The sequence below is a fragment of the Nyctibius grandis genome, chromosome 9, assembly GCF_013368605.1.
Source record: "Nyctibius grandis isolate bNycGra1 chromosome 9, bNycGra1.pri, whole genome shotgun sequence".
NCBI lineage: Eukaryota > Metazoa > Chordata > Aves > Nyctibiiformes > Nyctibiidae > Nyctibius > Nyctibius grandis.
Window position 1 is genome coordinate 20,462,900 of NC_090666.1, and position 25,761 is coordinate 20,488,660.

A 25,761-nucleotide genomic window follows, 5' to 3' on the forward strand; every position below is an offset into this window, starting at 1 on the left:
CTGGTTTGAACAATCTTGAGATGGTATTACCAGCTACTGCAGAGTTCTTTGGTTTAACTTTGTGTGGCATATTGTCGGCCACAGGAAATATGTTTACCCTTTATCTTTCTTTCTGCACAACCTCGGGGTATTTTTACTCTTCAGAGACTGCAAGCATGTAGAAGTTACAGCTGTCTGTGTCTGTGTCTGTGTTCAGACACCAGTGGCATTGGTAGGCTCGCAAAGAGGCAACACGTTAATGTTCCTTGAAATTTCAATGTAAATATAGAAGAAAAAATTTGAATAAGAGAGAAATTTTCTAAGTTCACACATTTTCAGTATAAAATATTTTTTCAGAAGTCAACACTAGTGATGCCCTTTTATTGCTCCTCTGTTTGAATCCTGACGTTGGTGGAACAGCATGAAAACTCCTGTTGTTTTGAACAGGACTAGGCTGTCGCCCTTTCTCTCTCTCTCTAAATGCACATAGCAGTCAGAAGACTGCACAGTCGAGCTAAAACAGTGGTGTATTTTATTCCCATGGTTGCATTATTTCTTAGAACTGTGAATCTGAGAGCTGATGATACTGGACCTTGTATGTGATGTACTGCATTTCTTGTATATGCTGTGCCAGCTTGTGGGCACCAACCAATGTTAGCAATGATTTATTTTCTCCTGTAGGTAATGCCTAAATTAGGCTGTTATGTATAAACATGTTTTTCATTCTCTGACCAGGGATGGGAGAGACATCGAAACTACTGTTACAAGATTTATAAAACGGAAGTTTCGTTTGGAGCACAGTGCAATCTTACAGTGATGAACAGGTAAAGCACATCTCTGTAATTTATGGGCATGTTTTACAGTACAATCCTGGAGATATGGTCAGGGATTAAAACCTTTGTATGCTAATTAGTGGTTTATAAAGAAAAAATAGAGATAAAATTGCTTTTGCAGAGAACTAGTAAACCATGTTTTCCATGGTATGACAATGGTAAACTTACAGTGTAAAACCTTCTTGGAGGTATCTGAATTCCCAGCCTACTGACCGCATGTTGAATATGGGACTGCCTGGACAACCACCTGAACTAACTCATGTAATAATATGCCTGGTTTTCAAATTGTCTCAATAGTTTCAGATATCTTTCAAATACTGACTCAAATTAATATGTGAATTTTCAGATTTGAGCAAGAATTTATAAACAGTCTAATTAGAAAACACACCAAAGTTGAAGAAAAATACTTCTGGACTGGTTTGCAGGATATTAGCCAATCGGGAATATATTCCTGGGGTACAGTGGATGGCGAAAAAACGGAAGCTGTGACATACACTAACTGGAATTCCTTGCAACCAGGTAAATTTAACAATTAAAAAAATACATAAAAATACTATCATTTTACATTGAGCAAGTATTAGAGTACCATGTTACAGAACTCTAAGGATGAAATAAAATAGTCATTCAGAAATCTATGGATTTTTTTGAAAACCAGCCAATAGTTTTAAATATGTCTTTGGTGGCTTAAATCTTAGAGTTTGCAGGAGGATGTGTGGCCATGCCCAGTGGAAAGTCTCTTGGAAAGTGGGAAACTAAGGACTGTAAAACCACTAAAGCATTTTCTGTCTGCAAAAAATATGTCGGGCTGCCCAAAGAGCCAGAAGTGCTCCCAAAGCCAACTGATCCCTGTCCCCCTGGGTGGCACAATGGATCCGGCCTTGCCTGCTACAAGGTAAAATGTGGTTTCTATTGGATGTTAATTGTTCATTACGGTCTTGCAGCAAGTGTGTGATTAGCCATTTTGTGGCTTATAGCTGCTCTGAAGGGTATTTCAAAGATGTTTTACACTGGGAGGAGGAATTCATGTTGATTCAGGTTGACTGCCTCCAGATGTTCTCATGCATCATCCTCTGCTGATTCCTGAAAGATGCAGCGTGCCTCTCCTTGCTCTTCCTGTGGCCACCTCAGCACATCAGAGCTGAGTGGGGTGACAGCATTCACCCGTGCTGCCATTTCCGGAGCCTGGTGCTGACAGAGGGTGCTGTGGCTGTATCCTAGCCTGCCTGTCATCATCTGGCACGCAGAGGCACCTGAATCGGGAAGGGAAGTGCTTTGCATTGCCTTCCCTTGTCCTCTTCCTTTCTGCACTCTTAAGAGTGTAGGTGGGAGAGGTTGGATTTTCTCTGGTTTGGATATGGATATCAAACTTCATCAAAGTGCAGCCTCAATTGTATTTTACTGGTTTTGAAGTAAATAGTGGAAGTAAGCATCTATGCTGTTAGCTGGAATGGCTTAAACAAGTTTGTATTTAGAAATGCAGGTTTTTCCCCTCCTATTAACAATCAAATCAAGTTAAAACTGAGGCTGTTTATTCGATTGTTTATTCATTATTTCTGGACTCAGTGTGTGCAATGAACTGTGTCTTGTAAACAGCTCATGTAGCAAAGTGGGGAAACAACTTCAATAACAAGGCTGTGGGCAAGGATCCCAAAGGGATGCGTCTAAGCTGATGTGCAGCATAGCTGTCCCATAGCTGATGGGCTGTGACAGCTGGCCCTGGCAGTTTCTCCAAAACTCTTGTTGACCAAGTGCGGCATGTCTGTGCAGAGAAATCCAGCTGATGGGAATTGGCTTGGACTGAAGTCAAGGGGATCAAGTGGACATGTTAGCTGAGGTGTATGAGCCAAGTATGCAACTCTGATACGTGCAGGTAGCAAAGGGTGTGCCAAAGAACTTTCTTCACCTGCAGCACCCAAACGGGTCTGGTTTCAGTGAGAATTGGGCTTTTCAGTTCACCATAAATTTGAAAGAATGACATCCCTTAAAACCTGTGATTTGGCTTGCAGTTTTGGAGTGAGTTGGGTGTTGTTTTGTAAAATCTTTCTGGTAAAGAAAAACAGAAAAAGCCTGCCATATGGAATATGTTGCATTTGAAACAAATTGTGTCAGCTAAACTTCAGAGTCTGGCTGTTGTCAAACAAACTGAAAAAATAAGTAATTGTTAAGAAGTCAAGCTCTCTCCCTATGGAAATACCAATTATTCATTCCTACCTAGGGTGGCCATATTTCAGTAGTACAGGAGTGTTTTAAAAATGCTGTCACTTGTGTCATTTTCTACTCTGATGTTTGGCTGTTGTGAAGTTCTTCCACAGTGAAAGAGTGCTGCGAACCAGGACCTGGGAAGAGGCAGAAAGGTTCTGTGAAGCGCTCGGAGGCCATCTGCCTAGTTTTAGTCACTCAGAAGAAATCAAGGCACTTCATTCTATCCTGAGAAAAATAATCAGGTAACAAACTAGCCATGGGCTAAAATTTTTATTTCAGTGGCATTCTGCAGTAGATCGCAAATGCTGTTGCTGACCCCAAATGGCAAGTATGAGATAGTGTACAGTGACTGTGTTTCCCACAGTAAAAACGGCTAGATGTGGCATTTGAACTGCTGGTCATGTCACTGCCTTCCTGGAAAATGTCAAGGGAGTACAGCCTGGGCAAATGTTTCACATTGCTAGAGGGAGCACGGGAAAAGAGAGATTTGCTTGGAGCATCTTCTAAATTAATTTAAGTTTGTGTTGTTATAACAAAGTGTTTCCTTCTTTATGCTGAATTTTGACACAACTGGGTCATAGTTGTTCCTATTCTTTACTGATACATTCTCTAGAGATGAGTTGTTATTTCAGTTTTTCAGATAGGTCGCATCTTTATTCATGAAATGCTTCCTGACTAAACGGGGTGCTATCTTTTGAAAACGTGAATAATGTAGTGTCCAGCAATCTGGTTGGCATGGATCCCATTTGGCATAATTGCAATAACACTATATGGGCATTAGATGGGTGCATTGAGTTTTCTGGTATCAACAAATTAAATGCTACATAATATATGAGTCTAGGGCTCTATTTTTAATCAAAGGAACAGTCACTGCAAAGCTTTATTAGGCATTGGTGTGATGTCAGATCCTTGTGTAATATGTTTTTTTTTGATTGGCAGCCTGTTTTTTCAGAACTTTTGCCAGCTTAAACTCAAATGCTGCCAGTTATACGATCTAAATTTTGTCATCAACAGACTGAATCAGGATTATTTCAGAAGCTGCCAATGTACAACACTGTGATTAGATTTTAAAACTTGATGACTGAAGAGATACCTTCTTGAAAACGCAGTGAACTTTTTTTAGAAGTGCACAAATCATGAAAATTACTCAATGTTTATGTTAATAAGAGACAAAAACAAGCTTGTATGCTCTATATATAGATGGGTTAGCTTGTATAAAAGCCACTTCTGACTCCTTTGCTCAAGTGACTAAAGTCCCTGAAAGAAATATTAGTGCACAAATTATTTTTAGCTATAGATCTTATTATACTGTTTTGCAAGTACAAATTTTGTTTTAGTGTACCTAATCTACTATGAAACATGATAGAGAAGTAACTTATTTTATTTTTCTACAAGTACTTGGAACTACTTTTCAGCTTGCAGACCGTCTGAGGTATTAATTATAGTTAATGGCCATTTTTTGTTAGGAGTTTAAAGGTGGAGACTTCTCCTGTCTTTCCAGAAAGTCAGCTGACACATGATGCTGCTGCAGTTCCTATATTTCGGAAAACTTGAACTTAGCGTGGAAGAAGGAAAGTCCCAGTACTTCAGTATTATTCTACCAGAACTTAAATAAGGGGCACTATATTGAGCCCAGTATAAATTGACTTTGCAGTCAGTATTGCAGTAACTACACGTGTGAAATATAACCCAAAACAGTATTTTCATCGGGGTTAATCCCTTTTCAGGCATTGCAGAACTTCCTGAACAGAAATGCTATATAACTGATATTGCCTGAAGTCTTTTAAATAATGTTTGTTTGTTTAGATAACGTAATGAAGTGTTTGAGTTAGTTATGCTTTTAAATTACTCAGAGGTGGTGATTATATAAAGTATTTTGGAGATCAAGAGTGAAGGGTGGCTTGTCTGAAAATAAACTCATTTGAGAAAGGAGAGAAGAAACCAAGTGAATTATTTCACCAAGAACAAATAATTTAGGTAACCAGGAGAAATCACCCTAAGATAATGTTAGATGGGATTAGCTGCCGGAGTGCACTGGCATGCAGTTCGTCCGTGTTCCCTGCATTACTCAGTGTAAACTCAGGCCTAAAGTATTCATTCAGTGCACTCATTTCAGCTTGGGGAAGGAGCCACACCTTAGCTTTTTTGGTTTCCGGTTTTTCCCCCTTGCACAGTTATCCGGTGAGTCATTGAGAACTGTTTTTAAATGTTAGCAAAAGTCAGTTTGGTTCACCAGGAAAAGGGCAGCTTGCCTAGTCCATTCTGTTCTTTACTCGGATTCCACCTTAGAGGCAAATAAGAGCTAGAATTGCTCCAGCCAAGTTGGGCAATTGCCATTGGAAAGGAAAATAAAATTTGCCTGCCAACCTTCCCCTGTCTGAAAGAAATAGGAGATAACCTCCTTTCACTTGGAGGGACATGATACAGGTGGAACAGATCCGGTTCAGTTGCTTCCATTCTTTTAGGATTGTTTTTGTGAGCATTCTGCAGCTTATAGCTGGCAGCGACGCTGGGTGCGAGGAGAGTAACAGCTTGGGTTGGTTAGAAATAACATTTCAACGAGGACACCTTACTGGAAAGAAATCAGTTGCCTTTTATACGCACAGCTCTGCTGCTGTAATTGTTCTGAATCTAGAAAACCTCACAGACACTTGAGTTTGCAAGAAAAAACTGATCTCGTTCTCAACACACTGGCCAAAACAGCAATAAAGCTGAGATGCAAGTTGTAGTAATTGCATTAATACAGTTTCTCTTTTCTTCCGCTAAAGAGTAGGTGATTAGCAGGATGGGGATTCAGCTAGTGGCAGTAGCCTGTTACAGAGGGAAGAGCAGGGGGTCAAATGGGCTTCATATATACTTTTAGGCTAGCACTGCCTAAACTTAAATGGTGCTTTAAATTGGACCATTTGGGAGTTGGCCCAGATGTACACGTGTTACCTATTGTCAAGAACTGGCTTGAACTACAAGCCACAGTAACTTCACTTAGGCTCTTAATCTTGTGTTGGAGCTGATATAAGGGGCAGAAAAAATCCTTTTTTCTATTTCAGCAGTTAGAATGTGACAGTAGAAAAATTACTGGTTTATATTCCCTTCACATTGATCTAAACTGTATTGATCTGCTCCTGCACAACATTGAATTTTATAAAGTTTTAGTTCTGTGTGAGAGAAGAGCCAGTGGTATTCTGCAGGGATTGCTGGAGATTTAGGGTCTTTCGTTGTTAATCAGCATAGAGTCCATTGTAAAGCACAAATTGTGCCTATTTTTTATGTTAAAACACAGGATAATCTAGGTTTTAGAGGTGGTTCCAGGAATGTAGCTCAAAGAATACTCTGGCACTGATAAATCCATTTTGATACCAATCCATAGGATGAATTTTAAATGCTTTGCAATGAGGAGACAGATACCTAAAGTACAGGCAAATTCCTTGCTGCAAGCTTAGTTGCAGTAGAGAGTCTTAATTCATATTTGTCTTAAATAGTTGGCAGAATTCTTTTCTGTGATGAGGTGATAGTATAATTTCAGAGAGCTATCGAAAGGCTTTACTTAAGCTTATAAGTGCTATCAAGGATAGTGTAGCAGTTACTGAATTACTCACGGTCATGTCTGAACAGTTCCAAAAGAAGCAAAAAACATACATTAATGTGTAAGTCAGCTGGAAAACATTGTTATGTTTGCAGGCCAGTAATTGTAAACTGGGAGATAAGCTGGAGAAATTCTTGACCTGGCACACTTTTTATTTATTTATTTGTTTATTACATAAAAGCCAAATACAAGTTGAAAGACACTGAAAAAATGCTCTAGTTCCTCAGGTAATTACTGCAGATCCTTTTGAATGAGTGTTTCAAATTTTCTTTTTAGTAGATACTCCTCTGTGATGATCAATTGCTTAAACCACACTAAGCCTGTAGGTGACAATTAGGAGGGCAGGGTTAAGCAATGTCTGATTCTTAATTGGAAAGAACAATCACAGAAAAATAAAATCCTAAAGGCAAATTGCCAAAAACCATTTAACTGCTTGACAGCTGTGAATGTTTGGCTCACAAGTTTTCCCTCTGGAGTGATATGGGGCATTTAGGCTCTTTAAAGGCACCTTAGTGATACCATTAGAAGGCTAAAGACTATTCAGTATGATAAGATCACACTAGTGAGATCACACTATCACACCAATGTCAGAAAATTAATACTGGAGTTGAGAAAAAAAAAACAAAATGAGATTTGTTGGTGGCTGATTCTTTTCTTCCTAATGGGAATCCTACCAAATAAAATGTTGTTGCCCTTGGATTTCATGTATTTAGCCCACATATTCTGGGCTAAGCTGTTGTCAGCCATTTCAGGCTCAGTTTAGCATCTTTATGGTGATATGTGCGGAAAGGTAGTGGCACAGTCTTACCAAAGAATTTCTTAACGTTGCCTGGTGATTTCATAACATTGCTTATGCAGGTAAGCCTGGGTCTGAGTCCATCCCTCCGTGTAATAAAGTGATTTTCATAAACTTACCAAGTTCTGTCTTAAAATCACTTTAAGTTTGTCAGCACTGCTTTTTTGGGATTGTTTTCCAAGCTCTGACCTCTGCTTTTCAGACATCTCTTTCCAATTTTGAGCCTAAATTTATTTCTGAGTTGTGGTTCCTCCAGACACAATGTCCTTTTTGCTCAAATAGTTCCTCGTCTTGGGTATTTAGTCCCCTAATATATTGTAAAGAATAATTGTATCCTTTCCCTGTCTTTCTTTGTCAAGACTAGACAAGAAAATCCTTAGTTCTTGTTAATAACCTAAACTCTCATTTCCTCAAATATCCTTTATTCCTTCTCTGTATTTTAGTACGACACAAACTTTTGGAATAGTACTCCTGATACAGTTTTACAAGAGCCATGTACTGTCATCAATACTTCACTATCAGTCAGACCACCTTGATGAGAGTGCCTTTTCCACAGCTCTATTGCAGTAGGGTTTCACGTAGCCTGTGAATTCATGGAAAACTCATGGTCTTTATCCTCTGTGCTGCTTCCAGCTGATACCATCATACAGAAAAGCGTCTATTGCCTTTCTTGGGCAGGGTAGCGGATTGGAGGGAATTATCATAAACTTCAGTGCCTAGCACAAAATTGATACTTTGAGAAGTAGAGGTTGCAGTACAAAATTAACCTTGCAGTTTGACTAGTATGTACTTCATTTTGTTACAGTACCTTTAGATTCATAAGCAATAGTAAAGAGTATGGTAAAGACTGGTACTGTTGATTTAAGTATTCACATTGTAAACCCTTTTTTTTGGTGCAATTTTGTATTTTGGAGCGTAGCTGAAATTTTGAATTTAAGCACCCCCTGCTTACAAAAAAGGAAGAAATAAAATCTAGAAAAAAATACAGTTCTGACTGTAATCCTGTAAAATGGAGTAAAATTTCTGTTGCCACTCTTTTATGCAAGTGTTGGAGTCAGTGGTGTTATGTGCTCACTTATGTCTATGCCTATTTTACAAAGGTGCATAACTGAAATATGTGCCCATGCTTGGTTTGTTTATATCCCTGACAAACTAAAGGGAAATATGAAGCCAGCTATTCTGTATGAGTAAAATTTTTTTGTGTACTTTGAGGAATCGTATATTTGAGGTGATGGTGTAGAGAGAGACGACCTGAGATGGACAAGAGAAAGAGAAGGAAGCCAAATAAACACTGTGTGTGTGATTCTGGAAGAAGTGTTGAAAAGAAACCTTTATATCAAGTGAGAACTGATGAAGTGGTGATGCAGCGAACAAAGGAATTATCTGATTTAGTTTAGTTTTCTCTGTGGTCAGGGGAAGACAACCTACAGATCTTCTTAAAGAAAAAGTGCAGAAGTCCTAGCCTTTACGCCTGTTTTCTCTTTGAACTGCTACAACTTGCAGTAGTAAACCTTTGGTTTTGCTGCTTGATCCTAAGTAATGCCATGATATAGGTCAGTCTTTCTGTTAAATGAACTGAACCATATACTTGGTTTAGGATTTTCTCTTGTTTATTTACAGCAATGACAGATGGGTATGGATTGGAATGAATAAGAGGAATCCAGATTCTTTAGGAACCTGGCAATGGAGTGATGATAAACCCGTAAGTTAACTTTTAACCAGGAAATGTCATGTCCTGATTTGTTTCAGCTTGGACTGGATTGAAAGTAAATTGATAAATATTTTAATTAAAATATGGCAGATCCTTCAACAGATGAATAATTCAGAAGAAGATTGTGCACTTAAAAGCTGCCATCCAGGCAGACTTCCAATGAAAAACATATCTTTAATAAGGTTAACCTGATTTCTGTCTCTATTGCATTAAAATATTTTAACAGAAATATAGTAGTAAACATCTTAAGAGCTAGTGGAAGGAGCAAGATGTCTTCATGCCACAACAGAAGGGAGAGTTTATCAGTTAATCTCCTTGATATGTCAGACTTCTCCAAAAATATCTTCCTCACTGTAATTAATTTATTTGCCTGAAATTGTGATACTTTCCCTCTCCCCCCCATAATAACAGGTACACAGACTCAAAACTGATCCAGTAACTGTCATTTAACACATATTTTAATAGTGATAAACAGAATTGGATCCCAGGTTTGAATGGTTATCTCTGGGGATTACCATAGCAAAAATAGTAGTAAAGTAATGATTCTTTCATCCTGTCCATCCTGTAGGTAACTAGTGTTGTTATGCCACTTGATTATCTGGAAGATGAATATGATACAAGAGACTGTGCTGCATTAAAGGTTAGTTTCAAGGTTTTTAATAACAGCATGCATATTTTTACATGGAAGTACTTGGAAAAAATACCTTTGCCAGCTGTATATTGAATTCAGGTTGACTGCTGAGATGTTTTCTTTGCATAGTGAAAAAGTTGCTAGTGTTCCCCTTACCAATCTACACCTATTATCAATTTTTCCTTATTCAAGCAGTTTTTTATGAACCAAGCACTGTGCTAATGATAACCTTTCATAAGACTTCTTTTGAACTACAAAATATTTTACTAACAATGCTATTCTCTATTGCATAATGCCATACTATGTATCTCTTGTATATTACACATAACACTTAAGGATGTAACGTGGAATCTAAAACAAAAAAAAGCAAACAGATTCCTACCAGTAACTTTAAAAATCTAAATTAGTTTTTCTTACCTGCAAATTAAGATATTTGAAACCTGAAGTAAGGGAATGCAATAGCCAGGACAGAGTGTGTATTCATGTTTATTTTGTGTATTTCCTTGTTTACTTGTGAAATAGAGTGTAAGTGCTGTGTCAGTTTCTAATTCAAAATGTCAGGCCTCTGCTTAATTCCTAATTATGTTCTTCATTGCTTAATTTAGTCTTGATGGCATGAGTTTTAAAATGGCCTTTAATTTTTCTGAAGCATCACCTGACTTTTTATAAGATCATTCCGATACTAAAGAAATTGAAGTAGCCTTAAAAATCACAGAATCACAGAATCACAGTCTGTTGTCTGTTGTCAGAGGATGTAGGGAGGCAACTAGGAAAGCTAAGGCCTCCTTGGAATTAAACCTTGCAAGAGAGGTCAAGGACAACAGAAAGGGCTTCTTCAAATACATTGCAGGTAAAGCCAACACTAGAGGCAATGTAGGCCCACTGATGAATGAGGTGGGGGCCCTGGAGACAGAGGATAAAAAGAAGGCGGAGTTACTGAATGCCTTCTTTGCCTCTGTCTATACTGCTGGAGGCTGTCCTGAGGAGCCCCGGACCCCTGAGGCCCCAGAAGATGTCAGGATAGAGGAGGAATCTGTTTTGGTAGATGAGGGCTGGGTCAGGGACCAATTAAACAATCTGGACGTCCATAAATCCATGGGCCCTGATGGGATGCACCCGTGGGTGCTGAGGGAGCTGGATGAAGTCATTGCTAGGCCACTCTCCATCATCTTTGCTAAGTCGTGGGCAACGGGAGAGGTGCCTGAGGACTGGAGGAAAGCGAATGTCACTCCAGTCTTCAAAAAGGGCAAGAAGGAGGACCCGGGTAACTATAGACCGGTCAGCCTCACCTCCATCCCCGGAAAGGTGGTGGAACAACTTGTTCTTGGTGCTGTCTCTAGGCACATCAAGGATAGGGGGATCATTAGGGGCACTCAGCATGGCTTCACCAAGGGGAAGTCATGCTTAACCAACTCGATAGCCTTTTATGAGGACGTTACCCGGTGGATAGATGATGGTAAAGCTGTGGATGTGGTCTATCTCGATTTCAGTAAAGCATTTGACACGGTCTCCCACAGCATCCTCGCAGCTAAACTGAGGAAGTGTGGTCTGGATGATCGGGTAGTGAGGTGGATTGTGAACTGGCTGAAGGAAAGAAGCCAGAGAGTGGTGGTCAATGGGACAGAGTCCAGTTGGAGGCCTGTGTCTAGCGGAGTCCCTCAAGGGTCGGTACTGGGACCAGTTCTATTCAATATATTCATTAGTGACTTGGATGAGGGAATAGAGCGCACTGTCAGCAAGTTCGCTGATGACACAAAACTGGGAGGAGTGGCTGACACACGGGAAGGCTGCGCAGCCATTCAGAGGGACCTAGACAGGCTGGAGAGTTGGGCGGGGAGAAATTTAATGAAATATAACAAGGGCGAGTGTAGAGTCCTGCATCTGGGCAAGAACAACCCCATATACCAGTACAAGTTGGGGACAGACCTGTTGGAGAGCAGCGTAGGGGAAAGGGACCTGGGGGTCCTAGTGGACAGCAGGATGACCATGAGCCAGCAGTGTGCCCTTGTGGCCAAGAATGCCAATGGCATCCTGGGGTGTATTAGAAGGGGTGTGGTCAGCAGGTCGAGAGAGGTTCTCCTCCCCTTCTACTCTGCCCTGCTGAGGCCGCATCTGGAATATTGTGTCCAGTTCTGGGCCCCTCAGTTCAAGAAGGACAGGGGACTGCTAGAGAGAGTCCAGCGCAGAGCCACGAAGATGATTAAGGGAGTGGAACATCTCCCTTATGAGGAGAGGCTGAGGGAGCTGGGTCTCTTTAGCTTAGAGAAGAGGAGACTGAGGGGTGACCTCATTAATGTTTTTAAATATGTAAAGGGCAAGTGTCATGAGGATGGAGCCAGGCTCTTCTCAGTGACATCCCTTGACAGGACAAGGGGCAATGGGTGCAAGCTGGAACACAGGAGGTTCCACATAAATATGAGGAAAAACTTCTTTACGGTGAGGGTGACCGAACACTGGAACAGGCTGCCCAGAGAGGTTGTGGAGTCTCCTTCTCTGGAGACATTCAAAACCCGCCTGGACGTGTTCCTGTGTGATATGGTCTAGGCAATCCTGCTCCGGCAGGGGGATTGGACGAGATGATCTTTCGAGGTCCCTTCCAATCCCTAACATTCTGTGATTCTGTGATTCTGTGATACCATCCCTTCTTTTAACCTAATTAGAACACCTCTGCTTTTAGGATTTACTGAAGGAAAGGATAGTTGCATCTGTTCGCTTCTGCTCACTATCATTTCCCCTCATTCTCTTCTCCTGTGTTCATGACCCAAGGCTGAGAAGCTGTCAGCATTAAGCTACTAAAAATTTTAGGCAAGAGGAGAGCAGTTTGAAGGGGACACTGTGAATATAGTAACCTCCTTCCCTTACCCGCTAAGTATAGTCATTTTCTTTCACTAAATGATAAAAAATTCTCCTTATTGGAGAGATCAGCAAGAGTCGAGTCAGATTTTAAGTTTGATTGCAGGAAATAATCTTAAACAAGAAAGATTATTTCTGTGCCAGTTCAGATGGTTGCTTCTTTTGAGCAGAAATGAAAATCATTTCAGGGCAACAAGTTGTAACAGATAATTCAATAATAAGCATTAATGAGATCCTGTGCGCTACAGAAAAGCAAAGAAACAACATTGCAAGAAGAGACTTTTGTCTGTAGACTGACCTTAAGCCCTTTACCTAATTGCTTCACAAACTTGGCTAGCATGGAGAGTTATAGTTGAAGAGTTACAGTTATATCTGCTCATTTTTTGCAAAATACGTTGCGGGACTAGAACCAGAGCAAACTATACTGACTTTGCCAAAGCACCTTTTTAATACAGTTTCATTTCACATTTCAGAGGTCTATGCCATACTCACTCAGTTCTTTGTTTCTACTTTTATACAGACCTCTCAGTTTTCACGGAGATCGTTTTGGAGATTTTATTTCCATGAAGGCAGAGACCTGGAATTTTACTTCAAGCCTTTTGATTGTGAGGCTAAACTTGAATGGGTCTGCCAGATAACAAAAGGTAAACTTCAGTTACATCCATTATTCCTATAAAAGAGTTCATTATTTATTACCGTTGAGTTATCATTATTGCCCAATAACAAACTTTGCAAACAATATTTTATCATTTCCTTTCTGAACTGTTAAGAGGTCAGTACATGAGATGTCTCGGCATGTCACATACAAACACATGTGCACTTAGAATATTCGAAGATATATCAGAAAATGACCATGATGGGGATGCAGTATTACTGCTCCCATATTCTTTCTTGCCCCATGAAGTGAGAAGTGGCTTCTTATTAGGTGAGGTGATCCAAGCCACTGAGTTGCAGCATTTGTGGACTTTACTTAATCTTTCTTAGTGATATTTGTAACTAAATGACCACAGACATCTTGGGTGTACAGTTTGCTTCAACCTTAAGTGAATTAGCCTGCTTCTGGTAAAACTAGTGTACTAGCTCCTCATTGTAGTGCGACAGAGGAGTGGGAATACAAAAGAATAGAATGGCATAACTGCACAGATCCAGGTTTTTCCATGGAGTATGAAAAGTGCTGTAATCCAGTAGGCTTTTATGTTTTGGTTGTTCATTAAAAGGCATTTCACGGGATGAAACTTTTTTGTTGTGGGGAGATACGGGTAGATATACTACTTTGATGCTTGTATTCTGCTTGGGAGAAAAAAAGCCACAGTTGTTTAAGACTGAGGTATGCAAAACTCCCATTAGTTTTACGTTGGCTTATTTTAAACTATTAAACCTGTGTATGATTTCCTTCTCCTTTTATTTTTTCCCATCATGCATACTGAGAAGCATGAGTACAATACATCACTTTGTTGACCGCAGTCTTGTTAGAAGGTGAACTTGAAGTGACAATTCCTCTTTTTCTTCTGGACAGGTAGCACTCCAAAGACACCCGAGTGGTACATACCAGGTAAATGAACTTTTTGCTTATTCTTCTGCTATGTGTATATCGTTGTTAATACTCTATATCTTTTATTAGTTTTGTTATATTACTACTGTAATACTTGTTTGGTACCAGCAAAGGTCATGACTGATAGAATTTGATTCTGAGAGAGCTCAGAATGCAAGAAGGAGTGTTGGCTCTTCCCAGCGTCAAACTGAAATTTCCTATTACATTCAGAAAAAGAAAGGATGAGTTTTTCAGAATTTATTTCTTATGCATGTGATATTTCTTCTGCATAGATGAAATCGGAATTCATGGACCCCCACTTGTTGTTGATGGAGCAGAGCTGTGGTTTGTACCAGATAAAAACCTGAGCTTCCAGGAAGCTATTTTCTACTGTCAAAAAAATGATAGTGATTTAGCCTCTGTGGAGTCTTACCCAAAACTCAGGACAATACTATCTCAAATAGAAAAGGTAAGGAGGTGTAATCTGTCTAACAGATACTTTCCACTATAGGGAAATTTTCTTGCCAGTTTTTCCAATATAAGAAAATGTTAATCCTTAATTTCTTTGTTTTTCCTGTTGGCCTTAATAGTTTTTAATTGTACTTGAAAAGATGAGTTGAAAGAGAATTATTTTAATGTCAGTCTTGTAAAAGATTTTTTTAAATTTAAAAGTACCCTTAACAACATGGGAAAAAACCCATCTCCAAATGGAGAGAAAGTGTCATAACAACAGGACCACCATGTAAGCATCCCATTGTCTGCAAATACTTCACTAACAATTGTGCCAGTTCTTGATTTTATGCAGGGGACAGGACATAATTTTTCACCTGATGAGAGAATTTAATTAGAAATGCATGATTGTCTGATAGCCTTTACTGAAAAGGGTTTGTGGTGTTCATGGCATGAATGTACATTCTTTTAAGGAATCTTACCAAAACTTTTCAAGTTTCAGCACCTCTGTTGCTACCTTTCTTCAGTGATTCTGCTTGTGAGACATTACTTTCTGAAATTAGCAGCTTGCAAGCTCTCTTCATGAAATTTCTCCTGACAAGAAGTTACCTGAAAGGAGAAATTACAGGGCAGGAGAAATCGAGGATTTGACTTATTAAATCTCTAGTCTTTTAATGAACTATTCGTTGTTAGGCTATCTGCTGGAAGAACAGGATTATTTTGAAGAAGGAAAGAAGGTCCTGTGGAACCACATCAGCTTTAGGCAGCTTGCAGCTATGTCCTGGTTGTCTGGTAGAGTTCCTGCTATGAATTTTGTGGAAATGACGTATCTAGCACAACTTAAGACAGTGCTGCAAGATTTCCTGTAGCTTTATCCAGCACAGTGGAAAATGTGGGCTTTTTTTCCTAGTAGATGCAAGAGTCCATCTACTTGGTATATCAGTCTCAAGCTGTATCCTTTCCTATTGCTGAAGAATTCCTGCACATTTTAGAAACAATTTAAATCAAAATTAATTTTGTCATTGATTTATCCTTGGTAGAGTCTGTAGCTCTTTCTCTATGGGTTGTAAAATATTGGGGTTTTTGTTCTTTATTTTCACAGTTATCAAACAGCGAACAGAAGTGGTGGCTGAAGTTTATTGATTATGGCTACAGCTATCATTCACCGTATGTAGAATAATTATGGGATGCTTTGTTGTAATCTTTTTTTGTTGTGCTTTTTAGGAATATAGTTAACTAGAATAGTTTCCAATGGAAAATATTTTACCCCCAAATTTGTAAAAGATTACTTCTTCTGTATCATCCCAAAGAAGTGGGATAAATAACTTGAACTAAGCTAGAAAACAATACGGCATTATTCAGTGACCACAGTTCCATGCTTTTGCTCACATGTACCTGCACCTATTCTTGTCATGCCAAACTTAGACCATAGAGTACGTAAAACAGAGAGACTAGAACTGTGTAGTGCTCAGACAAAGCAAGTAGTCATTAAGACAGCATGTGTGTACAATTACAAAGTGGGTATATTTCAAAATATTGTTGGAATATTTTAATTAGCTCCCAAATTCTGCGTTCTATTCCCATTAAGGCGTTATCGACATCAAAAATTTAATTCCAGAATCACAGAATTCATAATCCATTTCTTGTGTGTCTATCAGAGCCTTTAGATTTCAGGTTGTTGGGCTTTGACATCTTAGTCTTGTCATGTGAATCCTTGAAATCTGTGATCCTAGTAGCTAATGTATTCCATTGACCTTTAAAATGCTTTTATTGGATTTTTAAGCCCACTTGTATGTTCTGTTGATAATTGGGGAACTGGAAAGAAAAAAAAAAAGATTCTGAAAAAAAAGATTCTGAAAAAACCCTGTCTGTTGGCTCTGAGGGCATCTGAGAAATACCTGAGAACAGGGACTGTGAAATTGGTTTCAGACATCACTCTTCCAGTTAGGTAATGCCAAAGTCTTGGAGGGCTTATAGTATAGCCCTGTAGAGCCGAGATGACTCACAGCAAAGCTTGCGTCATGCTGTTCGTGGCTGCAGCGAAGGATCACGAGCTTCTTACAGGGAAAATTCCTCACTTGCCAAAATACTTTGAAAATAAAACAGGGGCTATTGCCCATTCCCCTCACTTGTCCTGACAATGGGCCAGCAATTGCAGCATGGTGATAAGTAACCTCCTGCCCTCATTCTGCACATCTCCTCAACACAGTTAATTTGGGTAAGGTACATAACTACTGAACCTGCCACATACTTGTTCCTAGTCTAGTTTTTCCCCCCCGCTCTGTCCTTTTCAGTGTTGTAGGGCATCTCCTACAAACAGTTACAAGCCCAAATTTTTGTTTGTACTGGCTCTGTTGCTGTCAGAGTTTCCGCTTGAAGATCATATTGGATTGGAGATTGACTGAAATGTTTGTGTCCAGTTTACAGTTATTTCCACGCTTCCATGATCGATTCCTGAGGGATTGCTGGTATGTTTCTAGAAAGAACTGGTATAGAGGTAAGGTTGTTTTTATTTTTTCACCCCGCTCTGTCATAATTGTATTAAAAAAAAAAGTAATTACTGTTCTGCCCAAATTCTTATATCGAATGCAAATTGATATTGAATTAGGAGTGAATGGCTTCTTGATGATAATCTGATTTAATTTTGAATAATTTATTTCTTCACTATGGTAGAAGCCATGATAATATTTCTTGATGACCAGAGGCAAACCTGAATTCAGATGACAATTTTTTATGATTGATTGTCACTCTTTTTGCTACATAAATTGGTTAGGTGAAATCTGGTTTTGGAGGTTACCTTTTTGTGTTCATGCTACATACTGTGAGCTCTGGAAATTAAGTCTTAAGAGTTGTGTTAGTTAGAGGAGCTTGACTGAATACTTGCAACTGCATATGCATCTGGAGATGCAAATTTCATTAAGTAGTGGAGTCATACTGGAAGAGGTACACAAAGTAATGGAAATGCCACCTGGTGGTACTTGAAGGTTCTTATTTCCCTTTTTCAAAATTGTGTTATATTGAGGAAGATGTATAACCCCTGGAGAACAAATAGTTCCTCCTGCTACTACCATTTCCACTTTAAAACACATTATTCTGTTGTGTGCTGCTGACCTGTTTTCATCCCTATTAGCCAAAAATCGCTCTTGACTAGGAAGCCAGTCCAGTTACTGTAGGAGTCATGTAAAGCAGTACAGGCCAGATGCTCTCCATATGGATGTTAAAGGATTCCTTTTGGCTTTAATGACCTTTAGATCACACACCCTCTATGCCAGAATATGAGATTAGTCCTCATAGTCAAAATCTTCTTATTTCATAATTTTTCTATTTCAAGTTATCTCTGCCTGTATGAAGAGCTACTGTTGGAAGTAAGGGATCAGACTCTGGATCTTTAGGAATATTCTGTTACTGTCTGATATAAATTATTTACCTTTGTCTTTTGCTTTGCTGTTACTTTTAATGCTTTAGATTGCATAGTGTTTTAGTGTGGTTGCACTGAAAAAGGACTTTGCTTCAGACTGGTCTTTGTCATGTCATAAAGTATGGATGGGAATTGGAGTGTGATAGGCATTACCATAACTGTTTTTTAAAACTTATATTTCTGCAGACTACCCAGTTAACTGTAACGTGAAACTGCCCTTCATCTGTGAAAAAAATAATGCCTCCTTACTAGAGAGACACGATCCCAGTTATTGCCCAGTCAGAGGAGGTTGCCCTAAAGGTTGGCATCAGTTCCGGAATAAGGTACAGAGACAATATAGATCAATCATCCTTACCTATTTTTCATAGACCAGTAAGCTGGAGTGCCCTGCTGAAAGAGGTGAGGAAGTAGCCCCTGTGTTCAGGAGTGGACTGGGAGGTGGCTTTTGAAAATTATATGCAGTGATTAAAATCATCTCCCCCACTTCTCTGTCCCTTACTCAGGATTGATGGTTTCTTAATTTCAAAGCAGTAATTTTCAGGTTTTTTGCTTTCCCATCACCACATGTTTAGGTCCAAGAATGTTGGTTGTATTGTCTAATCTTGGGCTCTGCCTTGAAGGAAGAGAAGGATTAGAAAGGGAGAGGAGGAGGTTTGTGTGGCAGAAGCATCTTGATTCTCTCACTGAGTAATCATAGGCAGGCAGCGAGCTGGCAGACGCTCTGCTTCCTAAGTTGCCTTAAGAACTTAACTCACTTAAGAATTAGAAGCAGCTTTTAAGAATGAACCAACAGAGGTCAGAAGCTGTAGTATAGTGTATTTCAGTACTGTGTTTTAAGACAGTAATCTAAAGTCTTAGTGAGACTGATTCCTGTTATTTGGCCCACCATTATTCTGTACATAAGAAGGAGTGTGCATCAAATCTGCATGTTACATTGTGCCAAGGTTTGCAAATTTACTTCACAGCATTGCAGAATATAGCTTTTGAGTTTCCATGTAGTTTCTCCCAAAAGGTAACGCATTGCAATAGAGATTCCTGGCCCAACACTGTCTGACTTTAGAGTTCGTGTATGAATTCAGTACTGTTTCTTAAAACAGTACGTGATCCTGATGTAGCCAATTAAAAACTACTGAATTCTAATCCTCAGTGAATGAGGAGTTTTTCACTGGGATTATTCATCATTTTATATCTGGCTATTATTTGAATCTCATAAGAAATGCATGCAGCTAGTATCAGATCCCTTGCTTTCTGAGAAAAATAATTATATTTTATTGAAGGAAATGAGAAGTGAGTTTTTAGGGTTGGTTTAAGAATCTTTTCTTATGAGTTATTTCTTAGGAAGCAATGGTATGATGAAAATCAGTTTCATTATGTTTATTTTGCAGTGTTTTCTAAAGATGAAACCTGAATATTTAACATTTAATGCAGCTAATGAAAAGTGTGTAACTTTTGGAGGCTCTCTTCCATCTATCTCAAATCAAGCTGAGCAAGGTACGATGGTGAACTGGGGGCGCTTTTAGTATGCAGCTTCTCTTCCAAATTCAGTATAGTTCTGCTTAAGAACTTGAGCATAAAATCACTCACTTGTTACAGGCATACTGGGAGCATTGTAAAAATCCAACACCAGTTAAAAATGTGTTGTCTGTTGTTGTTTGCATCACTGGAAACATAACATGGAAATGCAGTCAGTAAACATGTGAGCCAGTTCGGAGAGCAGCTTCTCTCTATGATCTTAACCTGTTATAAAAAGAAAAAATTGTAAAACCTTGCATTGAGGGTTGAGGATAGAAGGGTCACCACTGAATGAAGAATTCCCATGTTTTGCTTTGCAGTTAAAACATAACTGAGACTGTAGACTTCACACTGTGAAAATGACCTTAGGAGCTGCTTCCAAGGCCAGATCAGCTGTCTATGTGGGGACGAGATGGCAAACCCAGTGCCCACTGGAGCACATAGGACCCTCTGTGTCTAAGCATACTGAGCAACTTAATATGGCAGTGTGTCTAAACCAACCACCTGCAAGCTCTCAAGGACACTGCTAGGAGGATGGAAGGCAGGGGTACTGCAGAACACAGTTGTTCCACCTTTGGGACCTGCCTCTCAGCTGTCATATAAACTAGAGTCATTGAGGTAAATGCAGTGAGGAAGAAGTGTATTCACATTTGCTGCAGATAATGTTCAGCGATAAACTGCTGAATGAGACAGCTGTATTTGCATCTATATTCTTTTAGATAACAGTTCTCTGCAGGCAGCAGCTGAATGGTAATTTTTTTTTTAACTGCTGTTATTGGGGAGAAATAGGGTTGTTAACCATACAGGAATATACACCTCCAAGACCTGCATGGTGTTGGATGCTTTTAAGATTGCAAAAGCATAGCCATTCTGCTATGGAAGTGCATATGGAAGTGTTTGTTATTGTTTCTTGTTTGTTTTTCTTTCCCCCCTGGAGTGGAGGCCACCTATATGGAAAGAGGGCACAGTCGTCTTAAAGAAGCATGCCTCTTTCTGTGGGCTGCTTCTACTCTTCGCAGTGGCATTAGGCAGCTGGCTAGCTCTGACATGCAAATCTTCAATGGCTTTGTCTAGCTCAGAAAATAGGCTAAGGCTAGTCTGGCATGTGGCCAATAGTTAAGACACGTCAGCAGCAGCTAATTACATAGCTTCAATTTGTCTTCCTAATCTAGACAAGCTCAGTGAATCCCTTTGGTGCCTGGGGGGTTACCGAAGCCCATTGTTTTGTGCCAAAATGCTTGCTAAGAAAGGTCTGATTTAAGGTTTTCCCCAGCTGCAATTTTTTCCAACTAAACCTGAGTTCCTTTGTCCTGTCCTGCTTTCTCTCATGGTGGGGTGGGCAAACTCTGCCAGAATCCAAGAAATGTTTCTGCTTTATGGCATACGGCAATAGGAGAGGAAGTGGGGAGATAAGACTTCCTCCACCAATTCAGAGGGGGCAGGAGGGAGCTCTTTATTATCTCTGCAGGGAAACAATAGAAGATCTTGCAGACCTGTGGAAAAGCAGCTTCTGAAATTTGGATGCAAGTGCAAGAATACAAAGTAGTGGTCAGAGAAACAAGTTAAATCCACTTCCTGCTCCTCAGCTGAGAATTTGGAGGGCAAATACCAATAGTCTTCTCCTTTTGGATAAAATCAACATGAAAGGTGTTATCTTATGGAAGGAAGGGAAGATAAGCATTTGGCAATCATAAAGGGCTGGGAAAATTAAGTTAATACAAACAGGGTTGCATTATTTGTGAAGTGTTTTTTCAGGTGTTCATTTTTGTTGTCTGAACCACAATATGTACATTTACTGTTCTGCTCAACAGATTATATAACATCCTTGCTTCCTGGTATGCCAAAAGATATTTGGATTGGTTTGCAGTTTCTGTTCAGCACAAGGGAAAACAAATGGATAGATGAGAGCAGACTGTTGTACAGTAACTTTCACCCACTCCTGACAGGAAGATTAAGGAAAATTCCACTGGACGTAAGTTCTGACTTTTGACTTCTCTTGACTATTGAGTAATGAAATTTGGAATATTGACTGTATTAAAAAAAAAAAAAAAAGCCAAAAAATATGTAACAGACCAAATCCCCCAGTTAGTGGTTTTAATTGGCAAAGAAGGTGACTGACAGTAATGGAGTTCTGCTTACCTTTATTTGGATGACAGCTTCTGAACTGAGATATGAAACACTGAAGGGTGAAGGAAAAAAAGCTGAAACAACTATTTAATGACTCTTCTGGAACTTCTATTTGCAATTTAAAGAGTACATGAAAACAGTCATCAAAAAGATGTCATTAATAATTCTTGGTTCCATTACACTTAGAATGTGTCTGTAAACCATTATACATCAGTATTTTGCTTACTGCTCTACCCAAGGTGAAGCATAATAAATGTAATCGAATCACACCCACAAACAAGATTTATTGTAAGCATTAAATCATTTCATTTAATAGTCTCTCCTGTATTTAACCTATGAAATCTTTTTGAGTCCAGGCACCTGGTAGTGTTTGTAAAATAGGTAAGCTGTATTGCACCACTCCTTTGAAACTGCTTAAACAAGTTCAGACAGCTCAGGTTCTCCTAGCCTCATGTTATTTACCTTCTCTACACAAGTATGTTTATGCCTTATTTGTGTCTGATAAGCATATTTCTGGGTTTCAGCTTTTTGATGAAGAATTTAACAATCAGTGTGGTGTAATCCTCAATGATCCCAAATCACAGTATGTTGGAACATGGAATTTCACTGCTTGTGCTGACAGGCACTTCTTGGGTATATGCCAGCGGCCTATAGGTAAGTCTGAAGAGTCAAAATAAATTACAGCCAGAGTTTGCGGTTAAGATGTGTGTGCCAGGAGACCTTTTAATGCATGTAAATTGTTGCACTTGAAGAGCAAGATTCTAGTAGAAACCAAGCAGGTAAATTTTGGAACAGCAGAGTGTGGAGGATCATCTGGGACCTATTTTATCAGCCATTCAGAATTTTCCCTTTCTCTTTTCATAGCCCAGTTCAGAGGGAATCTGTTTTCCTGAGAGACTCTGTGTGGTTTCAATGGAACCATACTTAAGCAGGCAGGGGTTTAATGTTCTGTGGGTATAGAGGTCATGTGCATCAAGGGGTGGAACAAGTGACTCCTTCTTCCTCTTCGGAACTGTGGAAGCAAGAAGCCTTGGGAAGGAATCTCACAATATTTCCACCCTCCTCAAACATATCCTGTGGGTTTTAGCACTATCAGAATATGAGGTATCATGTACTCTTAACATTGAAATCAGCCCCCCCAGAGCAAACCTTGAGGGCGTACATGGAGAGTGATAATTTGAAGTGATGCAGCTTTCCTTAGCTTCATACAGATCTGTTGGCGTGAGTGGGTTTTCTTAATCTGAACTAAAAATAATACTCTGATGTAGCCATGTGGGTTGGTTGACACCAATTACTGGAATCGGATCAAACGCATATAGCTTTACATGCATTTAATTACTGCTATGGACTAAAGTTCAGCATACCCACTTCTGAGTATGTTCCTCTATGTAAATAATCCTTCAACTAACTAACATGCTATCTTCTAAAATAAAACGTGTGCAAAACACCCAAGAGTATTCCCAACTTCTTAATTCTCAAATAGGCAAAGAGATTCCCCCTCCTTGTTTAACACAAAAAATCTTCTTTATTTCAGTGCCAAATACTTGAGAAACTCCAAGTGTCCAGATTAGAAGTCTGGATGGAAGAGATGTAGTCATAAAAAATTTGAAAAGGGGATTTTTTATTAATAGGACGTTGATAGTATATCTGTGTAGATAGTTTATCTGTGTAGTCTGGGCTGACTAAAATACTGGGCACTTATTCCTAGCCACAGCTGTAGAAGGTGTAATGAGAAGGGGTTTTGGACTGCCAGAGAATGTCTTAGTACGGCCTGGTCTTATGTCATCATTGTATTAGGGATCTAAGGATAATCCAGGTTGGAAGGGACCTAAGCAGGTTGCAGGGACAGCTGTGAGAGAGTCCAGTTTGCCGAGGGAAAAAGACAATTCAGGTTGCTTGGAAATCTTGGCAGAACTTGCAGAACTTCTTGAGTTGTTAATCATCGGCAATTACTTCCTTCGGAAATGGATACTTTCCTTACTGCCTTGTTTCCAGTTTGGTACTCCTTGATGTGTGATGGCACCCTTGGTTGCATGGTTCTTTTCTGTAGCTGTTTACTAAGTGAAAGCATTTGGCAGCAGACACAAACCACTTCAAACAATCTGCTTCAGCCTTGTAACTTTTCTGATCTATTGAAAGCTGCAAATTGCATATAAATATCAAATTAATGTGATGTTTCTGTCTTCTTGTATTTTGGAAGATGGCCCTGTCAGCCTATCAATCAGCCATTTATATCCTGTTATTTATAGAGTGATTTATTCACCCCCCCCACCATGCGCTTTATCTGCTTGAGATATTTTAAATGTCAGGGTTTTCTCCCTTTTGGAGAGCCAATTTATTTTCGGTTGTGTATAAAATTTTGAGGGTTACCAGGTTTGCATGCTTTAATTTACCACCCATGGGAATGTTAGCATGTTTTATTAACTGCAGTTGCTATGCATCGCTGAGCTGTATGTCTTCAGTACGATGCTGATGATAACACTCAGTGCTTAGAGCACAAATAGTAAATTGTACCCTTCCCTATGCAAGGTGGATTTTCTGCAATTAGTTAAGCACATGTGGAGGCAAAATCAATTCCCACTATACCCGTGGATGGTAATAAGGAATTCTGGGATTATGCTATACACTGTAAGATCTGCATAGACAAGTTTTGTGCCCCATTAGATTCACATAAGCATAAATCCACAGGCTCCATGGAGATAAATGAGTCAAGTTTAGCTTTTGCTATATTGTAGCAGAGAGCAGTTGCTCTCTCCCGTTCATGTATTTAATTAAATTTATAGAATATGTTTTTAATTCAATAGATAGAATTCTTAACAATATTTAGCAGTTACTTAGTTAAAAATAGCAAATAGAAAAAGATTTTAACCTAAGTTGAGAGAAAGATACATAAAAATAGATTGGCTGAAAATAATCCTTATTTTTTTTTCTATGTTTTCTATCTAAAATGTCAAAGATATTTGCTTCTAACTATAGTTATTAGCGTAATCTACTGTCTGAGAATTTTTTTTTTCCAGGTGGAATTCAAACAGGTTCTTCTGTTTGTTACAGAGAAATTGGGAGTTTAAAATGCATTCCAGTGTTTAACCACCTAATAACTGGATTCCTTTCTTATGTATAGGAACTGCTGATAACCAGACAGAGCAAGTCCTTAATGAAACATTGAGCTATCAAAATGTTCAATACATGGTAATTCCGAAGAACTTGTCCTGGAATGATGCAATGGCTGCATGCATAAATAACAAGATGCATCTGGTTAGCATCACAGATCAGTTCCAGCAGGCTTTTCTCGCTGTTCAGGCTGCCCTTCGTAATTACCCACTGTGGATTGGACTCTTCAGCAGAGATGTAAGTTTTATTTTCCCCTCAGACTGTGGCTTAAGGTAATTTTTAAGAGTTGTGTGAAACAGAAACTGGGATAAAGAAATGCAGTGAAAAATTAATTTATGGGGTAACTGTTTTCCTTTAGGAATAACCATCTGGAAGGTCTCAAGATTAATGTTCTAAATCTTCAGTTCTCCAGGTTACATAGTTGTTGAACTGGATGGATTGATGATGAGACGACAATTATTTTAAAAGATTATAGGATGAAGGGATATATTGTAGGGTAGCAGCAACATAGATTGCTGAATCATCTTTGTGTCTCTTGTTGATGAATGAGTAATTAGTGTTGCCATTTAATATCATTGCCACTGTTTACAGTACCACTCTAGAAAGACAACACAAAACCTGTTTTAAAAGGAAGAAACTAGAAGTGGCAAATAAAACCCAAAATTAGTCACTTCTGGAGATACATTTCTAAAGCTTAACTTAGTCTCTGTTGTTACTTCATGTTATTTGTGCCTGTGTTTAGAGTTAGAGGGAGACATCCCTGAGACAGGTTAGTGGTTTTTTTCATTTTTATTTTTTCTTCTGTTTTGTTTTGTCTTTGGAAAAGTCAATGCTGGAGGTACTGCTTTGCCTTTATTAGCCAGAGGACCTCTTGAAGATCTTCATTGTGGATTGGGAGCTTTCTCAGCTGTTAATGAAATGGCTTGGGCTTGCTTGCAGCATTTATCTTTTTTGTCAAGCACATGAGTCTTGAGATAATTGCAAGAAAAAAGTTAAAATTTATTTGAGAAGTGCCTTACCTACA

At 39.1% G+C, this 25,761-nt stretch overlaps 1 protein-coding gene across 3 annotated transcripts in view; it reads left to right on the forward strand.

Annotated features, from left to right (window-relative positions):
• The window catches only part of LY75 (lymphocyte antigen 75), a 50,252-nt gene that overhangs the window by 11,456 nt on the left and 13,035 nt on the right, over positions 1 to 25,761 (forward strand). For all 3 annotated transcript variants that reach the window (XM_068407562.1, XM_068407563.1, XM_068407564.1), the window contains 16 exons: positions 715 to 803; positions 1,159 to 1,331; positions 1,508 to 1,704; positions 3,114 to 3,256; positions 9,014 to 9,095; positions 9,673 to 9,744; positions 13,109 to 13,232; positions 14,105 to 14,140; positions 14,413 to 14,588; positions 15,672 to 15,736; positions 16,990 to 17,066; positions 18,174 to 18,310; positions 19,373 to 19,478; positions 21,311 to 21,471; positions 22,151 to 22,280; positions 24,748 to 24,974. In XM_068407562.1, the coding sequence (XP_068263663.1) occupies positions 715 to 803; positions 1,159 to 1,331; positions 1,508 to 1,704; positions 3,114 to 3,256; positions 9,014 to 9,095; positions 9,673 to 9,744; positions 13,109 to 13,232; positions 14,105 to 14,140; positions 14,413 to 14,588; positions 15,672 to 15,736; positions 16,990 to 17,066; positions 18,174 to 18,310; positions 19,373 to 19,478; positions 21,311 to 21,471; positions 22,151 to 22,280; positions 24,748 to 24,974 (1,995 nt within the window). The remainder of the gene's footprint in view (positions 1 to 714; positions 804 to 1,158; positions 1,332 to 1,507; positions 1,705 to 3,113; positions 3,257 to 9,013; positions 9,096 to 9,672; positions 9,745 to 13,108; positions 13,233 to 14,104; positions 14,141 to 14,412; positions 14,589 to 15,671; positions 15,737 to 16,989; positions 17,067 to 18,173; positions 18,311 to 19,372; positions 19,479 to 21,310; positions 21,472 to 22,150; positions 22,281 to 24,747; positions 24,975 to 25,761) is intronic.